General features: G+C 43.2%; 2 protein-coding genes across 3 annotated transcripts; both read left to right on the top strand.

Moving 5' to 3' along the window:
• The first annotated feature begins 16,032 nt into the window (after positions 1-16,032).
• LOC125942439 (uncharacterized) lies at positions 16,033-17,085 on the top strand. 2 transcript variants are annotated; one of them, XM_049660609.1, is made up of 3 exons: positions 16,033-16,554; positions 16,643-16,708; positions 16,892-17,085. In XM_049660609.1, exons 1-3 carry the CDS (start codon positions 16,207-16,209, stop codon positions 16,982-16,984), a joined length of 507 nt encoding a protein of 168 aa, XP_049516566.1. In that variant the 5' UTR covers positions 16,033-16,206; the 3' UTR covers positions 16,985-17,085. The 2 variants fall into 2 exon arrangements, with proteins under 2 accessions (XP_049516566.1, XP_049516565.1); XM_049660608.1 differs by having other exon boundaries at positions 16,643-17,085.
• A 208-nt stretch (positions 17,086-17,293) lies between these two features.
• Positions 17,294-23,922, top strand: LOC119445864 (uncharacterized). The gene is made up of 8 exons (XM_037710172.2): positions 17,294-17,427; positions 18,133-18,367; positions 18,716-19,082; positions 19,739-19,909; positions 20,962-21,148; positions 21,749-21,991; positions 23,294-23,465; positions 23,562-23,922. Exons 3-8 carry the CDS (start codon positions 18,996-18,998, stop codon positions 23,767-23,769), a joined length of 1,068 nt encoding a protein of 355 aa, XP_037566100.2. The 5' UTR covers positions 17,294-17,427; positions 18,133-18,367; positions 18,716-18,995; the 3' UTR covers positions 23,770-23,922.

The raw sequence follows: 23,922 nt of genomic DNA, 5'->3' as shown, positions 1-23,922 counted from the left end.
TCCGCACCATTGACTGCCTCATCAGACAGGTTGATCTGCAATCAAAATCTTCCAAGTGCTTCCCGCAACAGCAAATAAGTGCTTTGAGCACAGATGTAGCAAACATGAAATTTCTTAGTGCCTCGGAACAGTCAAGCCTATATTTCAAGAAAGTGCACTGCAGATGTGATGGAAGCAATGCAAGAGAAAAAGAAATCTAAGAAAAGAAAAGGACTCAAATCTAAGCAATGTTTGTCGGCATGTCATCTAAGCTACAAGAAACTCAACAACAGGTGAAACAAAAAGAGCTGCAGTCAGAACATTCCGTGAGACCAGAGGGAACGAGTGGACATTCAAGATGATGTTTAGTGGCATATGGCATGTCCGTGTTGTTCCTTTGTGATCTCCTAAATACAACAACAAGCACATGTCCTGTGCTCCACAGGGCACTTTACATGGGCACTGTGAGAAGTACTCATGCAGGCGCATTGAGAGCCAAAGGCACGGCCTCTGGCGCATCGTCTGTTACCCTGCCAAAGTGTGTGTTGATTGCACTACCTCGTTGCTTGGGCCAACATAAAACATAAGCATTGGCCACAACAGTATTTTCTCTTTAGAAGGAGCATTTGCATGGCAGCAAAATCCCACTCAACGGTGAGTGCATCGCATGGCTCTGTCACAGATTTGCGAGACTCGAGATTATAAACCAGCGCCACATATCCCTGGGAGAAAGAGAGAGAGGAGCTTGCGACCGACAGGAGCGAACAATCCTCACTCACCAGGAGATGAAGTAACATTTCGTGCTGGGGTCTGGCAACCTTAACCAAATAGCTGCTTAGGATGGCAGCAGCCATATTGCAATCGCTTTGTTTCTTGCGGTCACCACAGTCACAGCAGCTCTATCACATTTTTGAAGATGCATTTCACGTGCAAGTATTGTGATTGCAAAATAAGGTAATGATGACACTCTCAACAAAGTACGCTGGCGCCACCAAGTGGCAAAGTGTGGTGTTCAGAGTAGAAGCTGCCAAAGTAGTCTGATAACACTGACCACCCTCCCTCATCACCGACTCCGTACAAAAATGCTTACACCCTTTGGGGTTTATATTGTCCCCAAACAGTAATTCTCATCTGTCTTTCTTGCGTTTCCTTTCTTGAAAACTCTGCGCTTGCTACTTAGCTGTCAAGAATGCTGCCATGCTGATAACATGCATGCTGTTCATAACCTGGAAGTACTTGTTGCACAGCGTTAAAGAAAGGAAAGGCATGCAAAACAGATGACGATTATTCTCTGGGGACAACGTAAGTCCCAAAGGGTGCACGCTGTTCTTAAAGTGTTGCCCATTTGAGGAGAGGCCTATGGGGAATTCCTTGCAGCGACTGATGACGTGCAGTTCCTCCCATCTCAGTCATGGATATTTCCTCCGTGTGTATAACTCGTTAAGTACAGACAAAATCTGCTGCATTGACACCTGCCATAGTACCTTATGCACACTGAAGACAGGGCAGATTTTGCACCTCAGGACAAAGAGTGGGGTCCAGCAACATTGGCCATCTCACTGTACCATTCAGCTCCTTGAGCAGCTAATTCCGACATAAACAATGAAAAAAAAAAACAGCACTTCATTGAATATGGTAAAATTGTATAGGATCCCTATACCCAAACAAACCGCTTAAAACTTGAGAAAATCCAGCCATACTCAAATTAGGAGTACAGTTTTGCAGCGGCATTTTCAGTGTTGTCCACTGGCGAGTTGTGGAAGGAAAGTCCTCATCGTGTGCCTGCATGACGTGTGCCTGATGTGTGCTCGAACCTTTTCGTTTAGTGCAGAAGAGGTCGGCTGCAGGGCAATGCTCGCCGCCTCATGCAGTCATGCAAACACGGATTGCATGCAGCCGTTATAAAGGCAGACGGCAGTGCATCTGCTTTTTGTGTGCTAATTTGTGACATATTTCGCAAGATCAATGCACAATGACGTCACAGTGACTGTTCTTGAAATGCCTGCACATGCCATGAGTAATTTACTGGGGGAATGAATTCCTGCATCTGCAACCAGTCAACTCCTGTTGAAGAACCTTGAAAAGCACCTTACATAAAGATGACCACCAAGAAGTACTCATGCTACTGCACTAAATAGTGCTTTACTAAAGTATTTCGGAAAGACTAAAATACTCATAAAAGCATTTCAATTACAGCATCTTGAGTCGTGTATTTCAGATACTTACAAGTATGGCTTAAAGGCAGCAATTTCAAATTTAAAGTTGTACACACAACAAAACTAGGCTCTCAGCACACGTTTTAACTACAACCGTATTGGCCCCTCAACTCTCAATTACAATGATAAACTGACAACAGTTAGAGGACTTGTTGCTGGGCGAGTTGGTACATCTGCATGACAGCAGGAAGGGTGCAAAAGCATGCACAAGCAACCTACAGCATATGCAAACAATAAAGCGGCAATGACACAAGATCATGTCATGGCCCCTTTAACATAGCAGACAACAAAGCTCATTCGGTGCTGCACTTTCCTCCTTGATTTGCAAGCGCCATGAGATTTGCAAAGGCCAACAATTACCACTCCTCCCTCTCCTTCACCTCTCTCTGTGTGTGTGTGTGTATTTGGGTGTGAAAGTTGTACACCACACAAAGACAAACTCCTAGCACTCCCGGAACAAGAGTGCCTTAACGAGGATGCATGTTATTGCGTTTCCGAAACAACACTTTGGTTAACTTCTGACAAGTGTGTCATTGCAAAGGCAGCCACTTCGCATCAAATTATGCTGTCATCCTTACGCTATATTTATAAATGATATTAAAAAAACTAAAATTTCGTTTACAACTTGATGCGTTTATATAATGCAAGTCGATGACCTAGCTGGTACTACATGACTTGGACAAATGAACAGCGCTAAAAACGAGGCCAAACAAAAAGAAGACAGTGCACTATCGTGTGTCTTGTTTGCAGGCCAGACTTGTTGCAGCCCAGGTAACAGTCGAGATAGACATTGTTTTCCAGCCAGATCTTCTAGTGAGTGGTACGGCCACGGCTATTTACGGAAGAGGGCTGGTACTATTTTGCAAGTCGCCTGTCCCTCAATCGTGCTTTCAGCGTTACGGGCATGCTATATTATTCTAGAGTTAAAAACACAGGGACAAAGCTTTAGGCTAAAACAAGTTTCATTCACTTTAGGTGACCTGCTGTCCGACTTGTTTCAAGAGATGTTTGGGAGTAACTTGCGGTCATGGCATTGCAGTCATCACGCGACGCATATTGTTACTTGATCACACTCGGGAATTGATGAGACAGACAGTCCGAAGCAGGGCTGCTTCCTGTTTAGTAGCCTTTGTGAAAATTATGGCATCCATAGTTCGCGGTAAAATAAGGGCCTGTAGCTCCGAAAGATTTGAAGGTGTCGCGTCTCCGACACCCATCTATTCTGAAAATTGCCGAGACGTTAGGACGGGCTCTCCACAGTAAGCAGCACGTGTTACGATGGGGTAGGTGAGGCTCAGCTAGGCGACTGGTGTTGGGCCGTCGGGCAGTGATGCGCCACTCTCCCTCTGTCCATAATGATACGCCGACTTCATTCTTGACACTTTTTATGCACATCTCCCCCCTTCTCATAGCCATCACCCCAATACCCTTCTTAAAAATCCTTTTCCATTAGTCAGTGTGGCACTCTTCATTATTCACTGGGTCGATGAACTGCATGGCAGCCCCTAACATTCCTATATTTCTGTTTGTGCAGGAACTTTGAGGGCATTCACTACCTGCCCTCCGAACTGTTTGTTGTAGAAGTTTCATAGGTTCCCTCGCCCAGCACCCCCGTCCTTGATATATTTTGCCGTGAGCAAATCAGCATTCTGTAGGTCTTTCTTTTTTTGTCCCCTTTTTTGCCCTGTTTTCATTCTTAACAAAGTGTACAAACGAGCCTAACAGCAAGCTCGTCTGAAGTTTATTAACATAATTCAAGTCAGAGACAAGGGAAAGGAAACGAAAAAAAAAACTGTGTGTGTGTGTGTGTGTGTCGGGGGGGAGAGTGCTTATTGTACATTTCCTAGACAAGCAAGTCTCAATATTTTCAGAATGCTTTTCTTTCGTACAGCGTGGTTGACGATTTGATCAAGTACCAGAAATAAGAAGCTCTTTTACACGAAGGCATGGTGGGGAGCATTGTTGAGAGCAACAATGCCCCCAAGTTTTATGCACGTGCTCACCCCATCAGTGGTTATGATTAACACGATCCGGAATGAGGTAGAGGCGCACCATGGGTTGGGTCGCGATGTTCTGTGCATGGTAGGGGGCATCTACCCATGACACTCCCCCTCCCTCCTTGGACTACCACTAGCGCTCGTGCTGCTTTCACATTCAAGCCTGCCCTTTTATCAATAGGTTTGTTTGATTCAGAAAAGGTGCATGGCACCACAAACAAAAAGGTGCAAGTGGTGCCAGTTATGGTGTGCCGTGCTGCACCCACTCACTGCACGGTTCGAGGATGCTTTGCACTGCGGCGTTACCGTTTCTTACACCCCCTGCAACCGAGCATGGTGGTATAAAAGGTGCAGCACTGCGCCTCGGGGAATCGAGGGCCTAGGTGCAGTGCACCGTTAATAGGTGCAGAAGGTGCTGAGAAACTTGGTTGAATCGAATAAACCTAATGTCGCTCTTTAGGAGCCCACCTCCTGAAACTTTCTGTTCCGTGGGAAAGGGGGGGTTTGGACCCCCCTTCTGGCTACGCCACTGGTGCAGCACCATGCAGAGCCCTCTCGAGAAGTTGTTCAGGCAGTGCACACAAATTGAAGGGAACTTTTGTTTTATATACCAGGCACTTCACAGTACGTAGGTAGGTTCCTGCCTTGCAACAAATTCAAGGGAACTTTTGTTTCATACACCAATAAGGTGACTGTTTGGGCATGTTGCTAAGACATGAACTTTATGCGCACAAGACGAGAACAGAGAAGAGGCTAAGACACACGAGCGCAGACTTGCAACAGTGTTTTATTTCGAAGCAAGCAACCACATATATATAGCAAAATCTGTGACACATCACGTGTGCACTGCCTGCAGGAAATTCCTATCCTTACGCAAGAAAGATAGCTCCTTCCTAGAAAGGGCGATAGATGGTTTTGACACACAGGTGTCACCAAACCTGTCAATCAATTTCGCTTCGATGATTTCGTGGATTAACTGATTACGACTTTTGCTAATATTTGAGCAGGCACTATATTCCGGACTACACTTGGCCTTATTTGTGGCATTTGCCTGATTACACAGGCAATTTCTGCAGTGCACATACGGAAACACCCCCCCCCCCCTTTCATTTCTAGCACAATGTAGAAATGCTCTATAAGTCTGTCGTTAAGACACCGACTGCTCCGATCAACATAGTTGGTCCCACAGTTCAAAGGCAGATTGTACACGATTCCTTCCGCACAGTCAACAAACTCTGACTGATGTCTCTTTTTGCAGACAACCTCTTTGGGGGCACACATCCTGGTCAATCTGCACAAAGACTGCAGTTTATCGGGAGCAGAGAAAACCACTTTTACGTTGACACGCTGGCCGATCCTTTTCAGTCGATGCTATATGCCATAGATGTACGGAATAACCGCAACTTTGTTGTAATTTGTGGAAGACTGAGTGGCATTAGTTGTTTGCGGTGACTTGCGCTTCAAAAGGCCTTCAGCAACGCTGACAAGAAAATTGCATGCTTAGTTAGGCAAATACCACATTAATTCGACCAAAGGTTGAGTACGCGTCGGCCTTATGGGACCCAGAACAGAGTACCTTGTTAATGATATTGAAGCTCTGCAAAAACGTGCTGTGAGATTTATTTTTTCTGACTATTCACAAACAACTAGCGTCACACCATTAAAACAGCGTGCTGAACTCGAGAATTTGTCAGTTCGTCGCAAACTAGCATGCTAAACACTCTTTCATAAGCTTTATCACCACTCGTTCTTTCATTAAGATTTTTTTTCATACCCCATCCGCTCATCCTTTCAAACTAAAACACGTTTTTTGCCGCACATCACGATACGCTCATTCGTTCATACCACGCACTACAACCGAGTGGAATAACCTGCCATCTGACATTGCAACAGAACTCGACTTCTATCAATTTCAGAAACTTGTTCGGTCGTATCTTATGCCCTAAATGTTCTTCAACTGTGCTCTCCCTGTTATCACTCTCCCTGTTTTTTTCCTCTTCTTTTCTAGGTTTTTATATTTACTTACAGTTTAAAAGAACTTCATAGTGCTAAATTTCAGTGTTTTGCATTGTATAACCATTGCATTGTTCTGCATTGCACAAAACGAAACTTTTACACAAGTTGGGCTTACGATGTGTTTTTTTTTCATTTAGATGTTTTATTTCTATTTGCTGAGTGTGATTGCCATTAATGTTTTTCGCCTCTCCATTTTTTACCTTGTATATTGTTTTAAAGTTAGCTTTGATGATGTTGTATTCCCCCCTATGTAATACCCTCCAACTGAGGGCCTTTAGGGTATACTGAAATAATAATAATAATAATAAGGCCTAGTCCGGTATATGGTGCTTGCTCAATTGTTAGCAAAAGTCGCAATCAGTTAATCCACTCGAAGCGGAATTGATTGACAGGTTTGGTGACACCTGTGTGTCAAAACTATCTATCGCCATTTCTACGAAGGAGCTACCTTTCTTGCGTGAGAATAGGAATTTTCTGTGGGCATCAAACACGTGATGTGTCACAAATTTTGCTATATATGTGGTTGCTTGCTTCGAAATAAACACTGTTGTAAGTCTGCGCTCGTGTCTTAGCGTCTTCTCAGTCCTTGTCTTGTGCACATAAAGTTCCTTCATTTCATATACCAAGCACTTCGCAGTAGGTAGGTAGGTTCCTGCCTTGCATTATTTCAGACCTTTTCAAAAAAAATTTACACGTCCGATAGTGGGATTGAACCTGTGTATCATGCTGCATAGCAACAATTTGCTTAGGAAAGCGAGAACATGCGGGCCCGCAGTTTTTATTAGGCCGCAAATGAAGGAATTGAATGCGCCAATACTTGACCTTGCCACTGCCTTTCGTGAGTTCATATAGCAACAACTTGCCCATAAGAGTTACCTCACACAAACACACTGGTCCATCTTGCAACACCTTGCACATTCCCAAACAATGCTGTATAGCCAGCTACCTGCAAAATGTTCTGCATAGCATTGGTTCCCACAGTGCCCGTGGTGTGGTGGAAAAGAAGTGTGGTCGTGGATGAGGCTTGTTTGTTAGCAAATGCAACACCTGAGAACCCCATCTTAGCGCTTTGTAGGACAGCATATATTTCTTACAAAACTCAAATTTTTTTTTCCGTGTGATGAGAAAATTGAGGTGGCAAATCAATTCTGTGGAATCTTGCAAGGTGGAGGAAGTGTCATATGAAAGGGAACGGAAAATCCTGCACGCCAGCACAAATTTTTCCTCAACTGCGAAGCGTTCTGTTTCAGAAACTCGTATGGGTTTCCTTTGTAGCTTAGTGTTACATTTGGAAGGATGACCACTTTCCCTTTCAATAAATGAGGTGCTTATAAATAGTGTACAAGAAATAGCACTGCTCTGCACAAAGCCTTACCTTTAAAAAGTGGTACGCATTTGTCCTACTGACACTGCATGGCTTTTCGAAAAGTGTGATTCATTTTTCCCACTGACCTTTGTCTATTCTCATTTTTTTAGGCAATTCATTGTCTGGGATGTAGGGGCTAAAGGCAGATGCAACTGCCTGACGAAGGCCCCCCTACCCATACATTGCTCAGAGGGTGGAATATTACGAAAGACAGTGCAACAATGTAGAAACAAGAAAAGGTAGAACAGAGTGTATGCTGCAGGCAATGAAATATACAAAAATTAAGATGGTTGCACTTTATATAGCATCAGTAATACGAGAGAACAAGGAAATAATTAAACAAGCAAATATTACTGATCAGTGTTACAAAACATTATACAACCAATAAGAGAAAAAAATTTAGGATAAAGAAGAAAGACTAAAAAATAAAGAAAATATCGAGACCACAAGGAGAGCTAAGTACTTTGCAGGAGTGTTAAGAGGTAAGCGAAAGGTAATTCCTAACCTTTTTCTTGAGACTGTAAGCCAACCTGCATTCCTGAATCGTATTACCGATTTCTCAATTATTATTCAGAAAATGAGGTACACTAGGTGGGCACGTGTCTGAGTACCATATTTGGTTTTAAACATAGGTTTTCTACGTCGGTTATGCCCAAGGTGATATTGTGAGTTGTCAGGTGATGAAGAAGTGGACAGGGTATTTGGGTCATGCAAAATTTCCCTATGTGTATACATAGCAAGCTTTAATTGAAATAGCTCATCCATTGTGAGTGTGTTTAGCTTGGAAAAGAATGGTGCTGTGTGGTCACTTCATTTAGGGTTCTCTATGCAATGCACAGCTTTTTTTTGTAGGATTGTCAACCTATCTAAATTTGTCTTAGTAGCTGTACCCCAGATTAGTAGACAGTAGTGTAGATGTGAATGAACAACATATAACTGTAGTTCTAACCATTTTGGCACTAAGGTGCTGATATTATGCAATATTGACAGTGACCTGCACATATTTGCATGGAGCTTGTTTATATGAGGTGTCCAGCGCAAGTTCTCTTCAAAGACAACACCTAGAAATTTATAAGTAGGAACCCGTTCGATAGCAAGCAGTACATCAATGATATAATGAATCAAGCAGTACCGTACTTTCCGGTGTACGAGACGAATCTTTTTCTGAATTTTTCGGCGATGCGTCTTGTAGAATGGTGCGACTTATGTACGTTTTTTTTTTCAAAACTGCCGTCAAAATCGGATTCTATGTTATGGCCTCGCGAAGCTCGCTGGTTGACTTAATTGCTACGGGTTCTGTGCGTGCTATCGAGGTGGCGGGTACGTTCTTCTCATGATCGAGTTCCCGAGCGCCGTGCGAGAAGGACGGAGCAGCAAGGCAAGCAGCGGCAGGCTGACCGCGAGTCGGCCAACCCCGAATTTGTCGCATCTGCAGATCGCTGTCAAGATACGGCGCGCATCGCTGTGCAAACTACGCAGTTGCTACCAGAGTACAAGACACCCCTCCCCTCCCTCTCAAGCTGCCTTCCTGCTTTCCTCCCTTGTGCGCGATTACTCTCACCGTCGGACGCTTTCACTCACACATACTGCATATGGCGCACGAGGATGATGTTATCGCCCTTGGACTTTATGCGGAACATCGCGGCAACCATGATGGCAGAAATGTGCCTGGAGTGTAAATATATGGCACCCATACGCTTGTGCGTGACCCTCGTCACAGAGTGAAACGTCACTGTAATTTTTTTAAATCGCTTACCAAACGAACAGGTGCGTCTTATACACCGGTGCGACTTATAGACCAGAAAATACGGTATATCAGTTCGTTTGTTTCTCAGACTGCATATGTTTAAATGGAAAATCGACATTCTGTCCTGCTTCTTATAAGAGGGGCACTGCACAAGAGTTAAAAAAGATTCAGCCTCGTGATATATGGCTTCATGGAAGATAGCCATGATATTAAAACTAGCAATTGGAATAATGCAAGTGATAAAAGAAAAGAAGCCATTCAGCGAATTTTATCAAGGTCGCTTTCGCTGTCAATGTGCAGTGCTCGATCACTAAGCACCTCCAGCACAAAAAACTTGCCGTTTTGTACCACGCGAACTGATAACTCCACAACCTTAGCCTTCATTAGCCAGAGAAGTTTCTTCTTCTGTGGCATCAGATTGTCAAGGAAATACACGTCAGAGCTAGCGGTTCTTAATTCGACCTTCTTAACCATCCACTGATCAAGTGTGGCATGTGATATGAAACGGACGAGCATGACAGGAACTTTGCCAGGTTTTGGCGGAAGTCTGTGCACGCCTTCGACTTCGGAGCTAGTAAATTCAGGAAAGGAGTGCTTATAACTGCTAATTTATTCAGCTTCCCGAGGAAATTTTCGTTCTGGGCGACAGGTAAGCGATAAATTTAAATATTTTGTCGTTTGCTGTATTGCTCTAGGACATTAACTTGCTTTTACAACTCAAGAACGTTCATGTTGGTGCTAGATGATTCGACGGAATCTGCCCTCTTTTTAAAAGCGGCTATTTCAGTTGATTCCTTTTGCATTTCAGCAAGCACCAAATCATATTTCATTTCATTTCATTTTATTACCTTAAAGGCTTCTTGATAGGGGTATAACATAAGGGGTGGGAATACATTAGTACGTAATTTGCATAATACATAACTGAACACGCAAACAATAACAAAAAAACTACATGAGCTAAAGTGTTGCATACATCAGCACAAATACATTGACCTAAATAATACAAACTAAAATTGCACGAGCATATAAGTCACTTTCATTATGAAAAGTGTGCGGTGACACTCCATAAACGTACAAGGGCAAATGATGGCGGCGATTTGGTGGGGCAGGTTGTTCCAATGTGTAGCGACATGGCAAAAGAATGAGGCGGAAAAGGTAAGAGTGCACATGCGAGGGGGCAGCCCACTTGAAAAGTGCGCCGTGTACAATGAGATGTTCGGGCTGCGGGAAGGATACAGGGTGGTTGATTAAGTGAGGTGTGATAAAACTTATGCAAAAGTGAAAGGGTTCTAGTGTACCGGCGCGCACAAAGGGGAAGTAAATTAAATTCTTTCTTTAAGTAAGATATGATCACATTATATAAATAAATAGAATGGATGAACCTTGCGGTGCGGTTTTGAATGACTTCGAGTGCGTTGATGAGATATGTTTGGTGTGGATTCCATATGGTGGATGCATATTCCAGTTTTGGTCGGACTATTGACTGGTAGGCCAGTAGTTTAACAAGTTTGGGGCACGTTTTAGATGACGCTTGAGAAAACCGAGTGATTTGTTAGCAGATGAAATGATGTTACTAACGTGTGTGTGCCAGGATAAGTCGTTAGATATAGCAACACCTAGGTACTTCTAAGACTGTGCAGCACACACAGGAATGTTATTAATTGTGTATTACTAAGGAAATGGATCGCGCCGATGAGAAAATACCATTAAGTTGCATTTCTTAGGAATAAGTTCCATTAACCAACGGTCACACCAGACAAATGCTGAACAGTTACATCAGAGATCAGAACGGTCACATCAGACAAATGCTGAACAGACAGCTCCAATTTGTCCACTGTATTCTTTAATACCATTAGTGCATCCACCTTGCTTTGTATGTCAGGTATGTGGGCTGGCCTATTATTAATTTCAATAAGTATTTTTTCATAGGTCCATTTATGTTTGCCGGTGTGGCTCTTTTCGCCACGTGCCCTTCGGGCCACCAAAAGAAGGCATGTCTGGCACTTCCATGTTTTCTTTGTGGCATCGTCTTTTTTGAAGGTAGTCTTGCTCACACCCGAGCATGCTCCCAAGTGATAGCCATATTTGCATTCAGAGCAGGTTGGATATGTAACGTTTTCCAAGAGTGGCTCATAACAAACTAAACAGGCATCGAACTCGGACATATCAAGCAGAGCAAAAATCAGACTCACGGCAACAGGAATCAATGAAAAGAAGCTACAAATATCACCAACAGGAAGCTATTGCAACAGCAGCAGTGGCAGTGGCAGACGACAATTTTAGTGAAATGTAAATACAGTGTACACCAACCTGCAAATTCAGACGATAGGAGTTAGTCGCGATCCGAATGTTTCCATTGCCACCACCACTGAGCAAATGGTCCTCCGGTGCCTCGATTGCACCTTTTGTAGCAGCATCTCGGTGACGTAGGCCACGTTGGGGGCACTGTCAATTCTTAATATGGCTCCGGAATTCTTGATATGGCGTTGAAGAAGTGAAAGAGGCAGCAGGCGCCAATCAGCAACCACACTTTGGCCAGTAACTGCAAAGTCAAATGATATGTTACTCACACGCCGACTGTTTCCATTGCAACCACCACTGAGCAAAATGAGACCTTCGAGGGTCTCGATGAAAAATTACATGTAACACTTTCCTCCTAAAACGGACCAAAGCACGACGGACATAGTGGCACAGCAGAGGCCATAAACAAAATGTTTGAGCGACTTTTCACCAGAACGTTGAACACCCACGGCATTAGTGCCTTTTGCACGTGCATGCTTTTGCATGTGCATTCACAAGGGCGAGTTTTACGGTCCAGCTATCACCTCAAGATACAAAAATTGGGGCTTATTGTGAGTTCAAGGTGTAAATCCTAATGCAGGAAACTTATCAGGCATCTTGAGAACTTTTTTCTCACGAGCAAATGTGTGCCAAATTCAGGAAGCATTCCAACAATGAAAACAATTTTCCACATTTTGCACACTTGCCGCCAGTTAGTACCCATTCCTGAAACTACTCTCGCATGAAGTGCTGAAACCTTTAGATATTAGACAGGTCCCATACAAATGAGATAAATGCATGCCTTTGCTGCGGAGAAGAGTTTTCGCGCACATATTGAACTGGGACGCATATGTTGCGTGCCCTACAAAGGGTTAATCGAGGGCATTTAGTACGCTATTAGCCCTCATGTCCCAGCAACTCTACAGACTTAAAACTTGCAACTCCCCTCCTTATGCCAGCTAGACTGTTTTCAGTCAGCAGGGGTCACTGTTGTCCTCAGACCAACAATCAAATGCAACGCCATGTCGTCTTCTATAAGCAGCTTGCACCGAACCAGTACCTGTGTGACATCCAAGTGAAAATGCATGCAAAATGCATGCTCAAACGCATGATTTTCTATGCAAACAAACCTTGTGGTTTTTCAACCAACACACGGTAGTGAAAGGCCTCTGGGAGATGGTTTCAGTAGCAGGGCTGAAATACTAAAATGCGGTAATGTGCATGTGAGCAGGCACACAGGTCTGCCTCAACAGGTACCAAAGAAACGCAGGTCAAACGGCTCTGGATATGCACCCTTCACACTGACAGAAAGCATTCATGGGGACTTGGAATGGTTCGTATTTGTAGCCCACTACATGGTGGCAAAGGCCCTACACGAAAAGTGACTCTTGGATTTGTCTAGCAGTGACTAGCAACAATCTTGCTAGACAAGTGTGGAAACACCATATTTTCCAGCCAACCCATGAGGTAGACACTACATATGCGAACCCTACAGCACTGATATTGTCTAACCACAAGTTTGTGAAGAGCACATCTAAGCTGACACCCAAAATGAACTGTCAGTGGCACATATAGACACACAAGTACAAGTGAAAAGAAAAGAATGGAGGGCAGATCAAAAGCAGAATTCGTCCCCAACACTGTACAGGAAGACTAAAAAAATTGTGAACACTCAAGCATGGAGCCTGAGAACATAGCCACATTCTCTAGTAGAACTGCAGTTTGCAACAAGCTAGGCCCTAGTTTTAGAACTGCACACATGGCCAGCTCTCGAATTCTGCAAGTACAGAGCATGGCAATATATTCTCGGGCAACATCCTTAGGCATTTGCATTCATTTTTAGTCCCCCTGCACATCACAAAGCAGCAAGCCATCTGTAACAAAAATTTCTTAAGCATTATTATAGCCACCAGTTAGTAGAGGTGCAATCTGGAGCACTCCACACTCGACGTTCGATAGCCGGCTACTTTTAAGAACTTGTGCAGTGCCTCCTCTGACATGCATCGGAGAAAACTGCAGCACACATTGTAATTGAATGCTTAAGTAGTCCATCCTCCTTCAGATCTGTTTCACTGGTAATTGCACTCAGTTTTTGTGAAGGGCTGCAACCAACAAGATGTGTGAACACAAGCATTATCAAACGCAGTAAATGAAGCTACTGTATGACTCAATAACTGAAACACTGGCAACAACTAAGCACAACCTGGAATGCTGGAGGCATTGTAAGGCATTGCAACAGTTTTGAAGGCATTTGGTGTACTGGGTAGGCAAAATTTGATCACAATATGAGATCAATTGACTGCTCTTTTTGCTTTTTGCTTTCTTCGTCTTCTCCTATTTGTATATTGTGTGTGTGTGCATGTATACTGGCTATGCCATGCATATCAAGCACTTGACACCCTTTTTCAAAGTGCACAGCTCAATCAACCAGTGTCAACAATGTGGGTGACAGACAAATGATACCAAGGAGAACAGCCCATCTATGAAAGCCTAGGAACGCATCACCATGTGGTATTTTATGAATTCCGTTCTTTGAGGAAATAACAATTGAAGCATTCAACCCCCAAAACGTTGGAAGTATGGTAATTTCAAAGTGCAAGCTTAATAGCTGCTGAGACATCAACAATAAATTTCATTTCAGTATTAGAAGGGATGCTGAAGGTACGAGAACTGTGCTGACAGCATGAGAAGAGCCGTGGCAACAGCCCCCACAGTAGTGGCCCCCATGGCCAAGTTAGCACTGGAATTTAGTGGCACCTCTGGCATTATCTTTAGCATGTCAAGGAGTCCTCCATGTCTACTATCATGTGCAACACAATTCAGTCATATAAATACAGAAAAATCTTAAATACGCAAAAAACACAGAAATGAGGTGGACTGGCCTGCCCATGCAGCTGCCTCTTGTAACATCAGCATTCATGTTAGAACAAGGGCACTGGTTACATCTTGGATAGTGAACTACAATAAATTCTTAAGATTCTTGTGCCACATGGCTCTTGACAAAAAACAAATAAATAAATAAAAAGATTTGTTTAAGTAAGCTACGTTGCTGCTGAAACCATTACACCATCAGATCAGTTTAACAATGTTGTTCATGGCAGCAAGAGCCAGTTCAAGAACACAGACCAGTAGTGCATATGCCAAATTATAAAAAAAATTTCTCGTAGAAAATCAATTTATTACTGTTTCAATGTCTAGCCCACATGATCAAACCACCCAACAGACTAAATGCCACAATTTTTGTTGAGATCTGCGCACTTCAAAAAATTGCCAGAGCTGCCCTTTAGCCTTGAAACAATTTTATAAGACCTGAGAAACACATTTATTGAGCATAATGTCTTTCAAGCAATGTAATCTCCAAGGAATATTTTTAAATGACTTAATATGAGTGGGAAAATTAGGAGTGCAAAATTATGCGGATCCCACGTAGTGTTGGAATCGGTTTACCAAAGCTTTCTTTGGTGTTTGCAAGGAACGCTGTTCTCGCTTGGCAACCATTTGCAAATATACACCACACCACTAAATTGGACGTGTTTTCACCAGGAAACGCATCACTCATGGGTGCTCCAATACAACAGAAATGTCCAACAGAAACCAGAGTCTATTGCATGCGCTCTGCACCGAACCGAACTTGTTCCTGCACGAGGTGTTTCTAGCTTTCTGTCTCGTGTGCTTCTCACTGTCATCCGATGTCTTTTTCGCGCTAGTTAACAATTTCTCAAGCCTAATAAGCACCAACTAGCCCAACTGTCTTCTTTAATTGTTCCTCAAAGTACTTGTTTGCACCCATAGATGGCAAGGTCCCGTTCTGCTGCCGTCTCATCACTGCTTATCAATGACACTACATAGAAAATGAGAACAGTTCAAGCCCTGACTCAGTGTGCAAGACAGCAGCAGCCAGCACCCACAAAGCATAGGAGGAAAAGCAAAGAAAGTTTCACTTTAATATTCACTTTGTTTATTCCCTTTCAAATCATCACCAGCGATGGCAGCACTGCGGCCACTGCCCTGGTATGGATGGCGCATGCTTGACTCATGCGTAGAGGTTTAGAAGGTTTCCGGTGATGCACAGTGCATTTTGGTGCAAAAACGACGAAGCCAAGTGGATGCAGCATTAAAGGGACACTAAAGAGAAACCGGAAGTTGAGCTTAAATGGTAGATTATCCTTTCACGATCACAGTCATACCATTCTTACTGCCAACAGAGGTTTAATAAGCGAGAAAAAAATCGAAAAACTGAAGGATAGGTGCTGACGCCCCTTCGTATTTCCCGCACTACACGTACTGACGTCACAGATCACAAACGCAGCCCGGTCGCGATTGCCCGAGAGAGACTTATCGCTGTTAATAAAACACAAAATGAAATACACCTTAAAGCTACATAAACAGCATTTGTTAACTTTTTAAACCGTCTCAAGCGAGGAAGTATAAGTTTAAGGCAAAATTAAATAAATAAAAAAAAAACTGGATGGCGCTACCGGCGGTCGTGATAGTTTCGTTTTTGCTCCGTGCATTGTCGCGTGCGCCTGTTCCGCTAGTGTTGCAGTGCTTGGTTGCGTGTTGCGTGGCTCGAGAAACGTTGACTTCGCGGGAAACAGCCAGAAAATGCCTCGTGTGTGTAGTGTTGAGGGCTGTATAAACGGCCCAAGGCGCTTGGTCAGGGGCAGCGGCAGTGTTGACCCGACCGTCTCCTTTCATTTGGTGCCGCGCTATGAGCCCCGGTGTTCGCAATGGCTCAGTTCTCTGCCGATGATAAAACGGCAAAAGGAAGAGCCAGAGAAACAAATGGTGTGCTCTCTGCATTTCTCGCCCTGGGATTATGTTTATAATCCTGCCCTCGGAAAGTCTCTTGGCGTGCCTCAGAGACCAGTCCTTTCTCGGGCAGCTGTTCCCTCAGTGTCGCCTTCATCAAATCCCCTACTGGTGCCCCTGCAACAGCAAGCTGGAGGCTCGGTGAGTGTTGAATGTCATTAAAAAAAAAAAAGCCACGAAAAAACTATACCAAGTATGCGCGCAACTTTCTGCGCTTGTTATTTTTCAGGTTGCTATTGCCGAGTCCGCGATCGAAAGCGATGCAGCTGGTGCACCTGTGGAAATTCCAACTGAGGTACCTTGTGCTCATCCTGAAAAGCTGCACTTTATACTTACTGCAGGAATGAAGTACGTTCAGAAATTCAGTGTGTGCATTATACAAGTGCACGAATGTCCGGACGAGTCCTTGATGTCTAAGAATGCGAAGGTATTACAACATTCCATGTTTACAACAGAAGGAATTTGTTCTGTTTTCCAGAGTGACGTTGCCGAGACCGATAGGTTGCAGCACGATGCAGCCACTGGGCCCGTAGGAAGGCATGGAGAGGTACTAGCAATATATACGACATAATAGCGGCACTGCACTGTACAAAGCAATCTGGCCTGAGCTCGACCGGTTAATCTGGGCATGTGGCAGTCTCGCTCAAATTTGGCGCAGCTGGCAACAGTCATGACAGCAAAGATTATTTGGTTTTCAAGTCGACCTTTCTTACATAGAGATTGCTGAGGATGATGGAGTGAGCTCCCTCATGCAAACGCAATCAGAGGTTCTTGTAAGCGAAAAATGTTTAGTGTTTGCATTGAAATGGAACTTTTATGACGGCTGTGAAATTTAAAGTGCTATATGTGGTATCCTACAAGGTTTGGGACTGTTCTAGGTGCTGGCTGCTGCTACTGGTGCCGCCGGCTTACAGACGCAAAAGGATTCTTTCCAATGCCCTGCATGTGGTACGACTGGCCACAGCATTGGACATGACAAAAGTGTGCAAGCTCATGTGCGGGGCATAAGTGTTGGTGAGTAAAGTGCACTCGTCATGACTATATGTTTAAACTATACGACATGAAAAATTGTGTCCCCTAATGTAACAAAGCATTTTCATTCATAAAACTTGACACATTCTTTTTCTTTCAGCATGACAAAATAGAAGCATTATGTTGTCAAACCCACTTACATATATATGCAGTGAACAACAGTGACTGCAGATTATAGCAGATCCAGTGCAAACCACACACTGGCTAATTTCAGGCACATTCGAGGTACATAGGTAGGCTCCCGTCTCACGTTTCAAGTGTCTTCAATGAAGCTCTGTCCACCGATCAAACAGGCAAGATTATAGTAGCAAAGAGGGAAAGGTGGTACTAGTTCACCTTTGAGAAAGCAGTTGGAACATGGGGCAAGATAAAGAAGAGAGAGTGTGTCTTGTCTCCCCTTTCTTTGCCCTGTCCCTCATTCTAAACGCTTCAAAGATTGCACACAAGTGTTGTGTTGTAACACTTTAAAGAACCCCAAATGGCATCGGATTACTAGTTGCCTGAAAATTATTTGCATAACAGCATAACATTAATTCCCCCTACGCATAGATGTCCATAATTTTTGCTTATAGTATGAATTTCATAGTGCTTGAACAATGAAACTTGTGGTGTTCATCAGTTTTTCTTTTTACGTTTTATTCTTTTATGATTCACATTATATTGATGTCAGACTTTTGCTATACGCAGGTGTTCAAGTGAACTTGACCATAAAAGAAAAGAAAGATGAGGGCATGCAGGTTGACATTTAGGATGTGCCGCTGACATCAACACCAGTGAAGCGACGACGTATCCTTGATGAACCCAGCTTTGCCGCCTCACCTATCTTGTCACCTGTTCCAACCAATGTCGACACTACTGGCTCCTTATATCAACCAGATGAATTGACTCAGACCTTAGACTCCACACTGGATGAGGATGATGAGTAAGGCAACTTTGATTAAATTACCTTATTTTTGGTGCCCCTACAGATGGAATGGATGATGGAAATTTTCAGAATAAGTTTGCTTGCAGTTTACCCACTTCACACATACATAAACTTTAACAGAGCCCTTACGCTTTCATTGGAAGGCTCAGAAGGTACTCAAAAAAGTCAACAGAAGCAATTGGTTATATGGCATTGGTGCATGCTGGAATGGTAAGCTGTTGACTTGGATTTGCAGTTTTGTCAACAGAAGCAGAGTAATCGTGCTACCAGATTGAATGACTGCGCAGCCTGTATATGCAATTTTGAGCACTAGCCAGAACCCACATTCTGCATTTTCTTTTACAGGGATGATGGGGACATGGGAGACGTTGAGCTGCCAGGCTATTACCTCATCTTCCCCACATGTCTGATGGTGCTTTTGAAGCTGTGCCGCACATGCCTGTCCACTGCCTGCACCGTAAAACTACGACGCTCTGGGACACGCATAATAGCAATGGTCGAATGCCCCGACATGCACACGTATACATGGTCAAGTCAACCTCTTGTTGGTGGCAAGTCAAAAGGGAACATTGACTTGGCCACTGCGTTGCTGTTTTCTGGATCAAGTGTTGCCTCCAGCCTTTGAATGATGCGTCTCATGGGCGTCAAGGTTATAAGTGAACAGTGCTTCTTCAACTACCAGAAGGCGTACTTGCTCCCTGCTGTCAACATGGTGAGTGTGTACAGCTGCTTTTAGTAGCATTAAAATAGAGCTCACCATAAAATATGTTCAAAGGAAATGAACTTTTGCAATGCGATTTGCACATAAACATAGTTTCTACACTTTCCTAAATAGATTTTCTTCCTTATTCTCTATTTTTCCTTGCTATTTCCAATAACGCATAAGCATACGCATCAGCAAATCCTCCTTTAATTTAACCTTTTCATAGCCCCTTGCAAAATATATCCCATGAGACATTCCACTGAGATTTTTTTTTGTAATAAAGTCAAGGAAATCTCGCCGTGAAAGGCAGCAACCAAGAAACAAAGTGGTGTTTTTGTTAGTGTGCAAACGTTGCGCAGTTTAAATTGAGGGCAATGGAGAATGCTGAATAGAAGACAACACAGCTGATTTGAAAATAGACTGCAGTCACATATAATGCATGTCATTTGATATTTTAACAAGTAGCCATGCAACAATAGAATTGGCAAAGTCTGCTTCCTGGAGCATTCAGCAGCACATGTTCAGTTTCTGGATACAAATCTATGCACAAACAAGTGTTGCGATTGCTTGTAAATTAAATACAGCACTGAATATGCTTATTCACTACTGTGAAAAACAGACATCTGCCGAGTCTATTCTGATTTTGAAGTTTCACTGTCTCACAGGTCTGGGATGAACATCAACGAGAGGTCATGGCATCACTTGAAGGCAGCATACAGCTTTGTGGCGATGGCAGATGTGATTCACCTGGCCACAGTGCCAAATTTATGACGTACACATTCCTGTGCCCGGACGCGAAGAAAATTGTGCACACAGAGCAGGTGCAAGTAAGGGAGGTAAGTAAGAAGAGTGTTAGAACTCAGTTTATGAATTGGCCTCGTCTAAAGGAGTTTCAAGCATGAGACTAAACTGTGCTTGAATTACTGTTTATGCGCTGAAGAAAAACGTGAGAGTAATTGTGTAGGAAATGTGTATGAAATAGGAGAACTGTCATGTAGGCTCATAAATTATTGGAAGCTACACACAGCTCTCGAAGGCTCCACATCCGTGGGAAAGAACTAGGGCCATGCACAGAAAACACCACTTCAATACAACAAAATATAATTAGTTTGCAGTGCACATTTATATGTCCATTTCTCCCATCCTGTTGTTCTCAGCATCATGTAGCGTCCATGACGCAATGACCACCTTTTGGTTGTACTAGCTATTTATGTCGGTAGCTCTACATGTTGAACTTGAGAACGGGGGTACCAGCGAATACACAAGGGCACGTACACAAGGAAAAGGCGTCAGACATGGACGGACACTGGGCTTTCAACTGTGCTTTATTGAAAATAACATTGCCGCACAGCACTTTTGACGCATGCGCATCGTCATCTCCTCTCAAGACATGTAAATTGTACATGTACATTGTACATGTCCATCGTCCATCCGTGTCTAACGCCTTTTCCTTGTGTATGCATCCTTGTGTATTTGCTGGTACCCCCGTTTTCAAGTTCATCATGCACCAACTGGCCCAAGAGCTTGCGCTAATGCAGCTTTACATGTCCCTCTAATCTGCAGTAAGCATGAGACTACAATGCCCTGTGTCCCTTCAGAAGAAAACTGAGCTCTGGAACTATTCAGCATCAATTAAATTTTTTCTAGTACTTCAACTGTCCCCGTCGCACCCTGAAGAGTTAATAACACCAGAATACCTGCATCATGAACGTACATTTACATGAGGCATTCAAGTTAGAAAATAGCACAGGGCCACTGGCTATGGTACTGCGTCATATTGCTTGCTTTTTACTGTAAAACATTTGCTGTATCTAGGCACAGCATAAGTACAGCTCCTTTAATCAAAGCAGGAGCTTCCCATGCAAATGAATTTCCATATTTTTTACAGAACGACGAAATTACTTCAAGCACTCAAATGGAAAAAGAAGGGCTAATCAGAGGGCTTTCATTTTTAAGTGAACAAAATGTCAGCATCGCAAGCTTGACAACAGACCGCCACCCGGGCATTAAAAAATATATGAGGCTGCACCAAGGAGGCATCACGCACTACTTTGATGTGTGGCATGTGGCAAAAGGTATGAAACGTGTTTGTATGGCATCCTTATGAAATAATGTTTTCATTTATTTCAGAGGGCTGCAGTGATTTTTAATGCCTGAGGCATGAGGCTGATTTTGATCTTCACTGGGTTTTATAAACAAATATGCATGACATGGGAAACTGTACTGATACTGCAGAACAAATCACTGAAAGTTCTACATGGTAGAAGTATATGACACCTTAATAAGTGTAGACAGCCCATTAATACTGACGGACTCACGTGGTGTTCTTACCAGAGGCTTTGTTTATAATTGTGTTGCACCGTTTTAACATTGACAGAACATAAGAAACATGAAGGATGAAACACCATGTTTTTCTTGTGCCTTGGATTATTTCAGTGTAAAAGCTCAGTACAACATAATTATAAAACCATTGTAACAGAAAAAAACACCAACAGTGTCTGTCAGTACTCACGAAATTACTGCATTTCATCCTATGCGTTTGTGCCTTGCATTTTTTCAGTGTAAAGCCACAGTGCAACAGAATCATGAACGTTCACAGACTAGCCCCGTCCATTGCGTTACTTGAGGATTTTCTGCCTCTACAAAGTGCAATGGTTGTTGTGATTCACATACAGGTATCCGCAAAAAGATTACTGCGACATCCAGGAAAGGTGGTTGCAGTTCCCTCAAAGAATGGATCCAGGCAATTGTCAACCACCTCTACTGGTGTGCCCGTGCATGTGGTGGCAATGCAGACCTGGTGGTGGCTGCATGGGGTAGTATTTTCAACCACACAGTCAACATCCACGAAGGTCACAATGACCTTTTCCCCAGGTGCCTTCACGGACCTCCTCGCCGTATCTCATGGCTCAGTGCAGGTAAGCAAAATCAACTGACAAATGCTGAACAGCTTCTTGCACGTCATGGTAATATATACCTTTTACATCAAACAATCTGTACGCCACACACCGGGAGATGCCACAGGCATGCTAGCATTGAACGCTTTCTGAATTTGGAACAAGCATGCATCGACTACCAGCCATTACAGCAACATTACGCTGAGAGACTGGGGATCAATTAGTACTATTTATTTAAATATGAAGAAGAGGAGAAGGAAGATGTATTCTGTCATGAACTACAACAACTGTGTCAGAAATCTGAAACTGTGTGATGAGACCGTGTGTGAGCTTTATCCTTCTCAACTACACAAAGAGTGCCCATAGTTATGACCGCACATGATGCAAACCTATCGACTAAGGTAAAACAATCTTAACAACCAATGCTGGACAGCCAGTTCCTGACAACAACCTTTAGGCTAACACCATCTCCAGCAACAAGACATTAACACCACCACAGGCACAATCTATAAAAAAACATTTAAATTCATAAGCATGCAAGTCAGCCTTCCATTGCGATGCATTTACGTGATAAACTTTAATTTTCATAGCAGCGAACTCAATGGAGAATAATAACTGGGCACAGCCAGTTTTCTTTCTGTGCAAGCAATCAAACAGCAGGCAAGCGATCATTCAACCATCCGCAGCATTTTCATCAACCCATGTGTGGATACATTTCCATCTGTGCTACAAGCAATTGGAAAACACTTGGTTCAGTCCAAATAAGAACAAACAGGTAGCCTTGATCACATTTTTGATTTTGATAAAATTTACTTAGGCCCAGGTTTTCCTGACCCAGAACAATGCTTGTAAATGCAGTTTGGAAAAAAAGTTAATTCTTTGTTCGGAAGAAAACATGCAAATTTTGGCTGTTCAAAACCTTTTCGAGCAATATTGCAATTTCTTAACATTAAGCACAGAGTTTTTTTAATCACATTTTCCCCCGCAAGGAATAAGTCAAGTGGAACCTTATGCGCATTTTATTACACTTGGCGATGGAAGCAATTTCAAGAAAGAAATCACACACAACGTAGACGGCCCAAAATACCAGTAATTCAGGAATGTGTACCTGTAGACAGTTTAACCTGAGGATAATAAAACTGGGTAGCTATTGACCTTTTTATTTGTGCTTTCTTTCAAAATAATTACCATGCCTCTGCAAAGTGCTGTTAAACTGTTGCTCAAACATAAGTGGTTTAATAATGCGAGTAGTTTGACTTTCATGTACTAGGTCTGAGAAAAGCCCATTATTTGTACAGCAAATACTCTCTCCCTTGCCACCAGGTTCTCCAGCATACAAGGCACTCAAGGAAATCGTGACAGCACCTCTACTGCTCAGAGACATACGTCAGCTGTCACCATCGGCACAGACGTACAGCCTTGAATCATTTCATAGTGTGCTCAACGGCTTTGCACCCAAATTGACTGCATTCACATACGAAGGCATGAAAGCTCGGTAGGGAAATTAGTGTATTTTTGAATCATCACTATTTTCTACTATTCAATTTGATGCAGTTGCTTTCTGAAGGTTAACACACTTCTTTCCTTCTAGGACATTGATAGCTGCTCTTCATTTTAATGAGAATAGTGAGAGAGAGCAGTCGCACACAGCTCATGGTGAAAGCCAGTGGCACACTAAGACCTCCAAGGCAAAGCCTGGCATCTCAGCCTATGAACTAAAAACTGCTGCAACCTTCTGTAAGTGCAGTTCAAACTCATTATTAGAATTTTTTGGTTATTACGGTACTGTAGACTGGTAACAGCGAATGACTTCTTCACATGTGCAAGAAATGTTACAACCTCAAAAGCCATCTTTTGACAGCCATCAGTGCCGCAGCCAGGCACTTTTTTCAAACGGGAAAGGGGAAGGGGGTCAGGCTCTTGACCGACTTGGGAGGAACTGACATGCAAGT

This window comes from Dermacentor silvarum, chromosome 1 (genome assembly GCF_013339745.2).
Source record: "Dermacentor silvarum isolate Dsil-2018 chromosome 1, BIME_Dsil_1.4, whole genome shotgun sequence".
NCBI classification, from domain to species: Eukaryota; Metazoa; Arthropoda; class Arachnida; order Ixodida; family Ixodidae; genus Dermacentor; species Dermacentor silvarum.
This window is presented reverse-complemented; position numbering and strand designations above follow the sequence as displayed.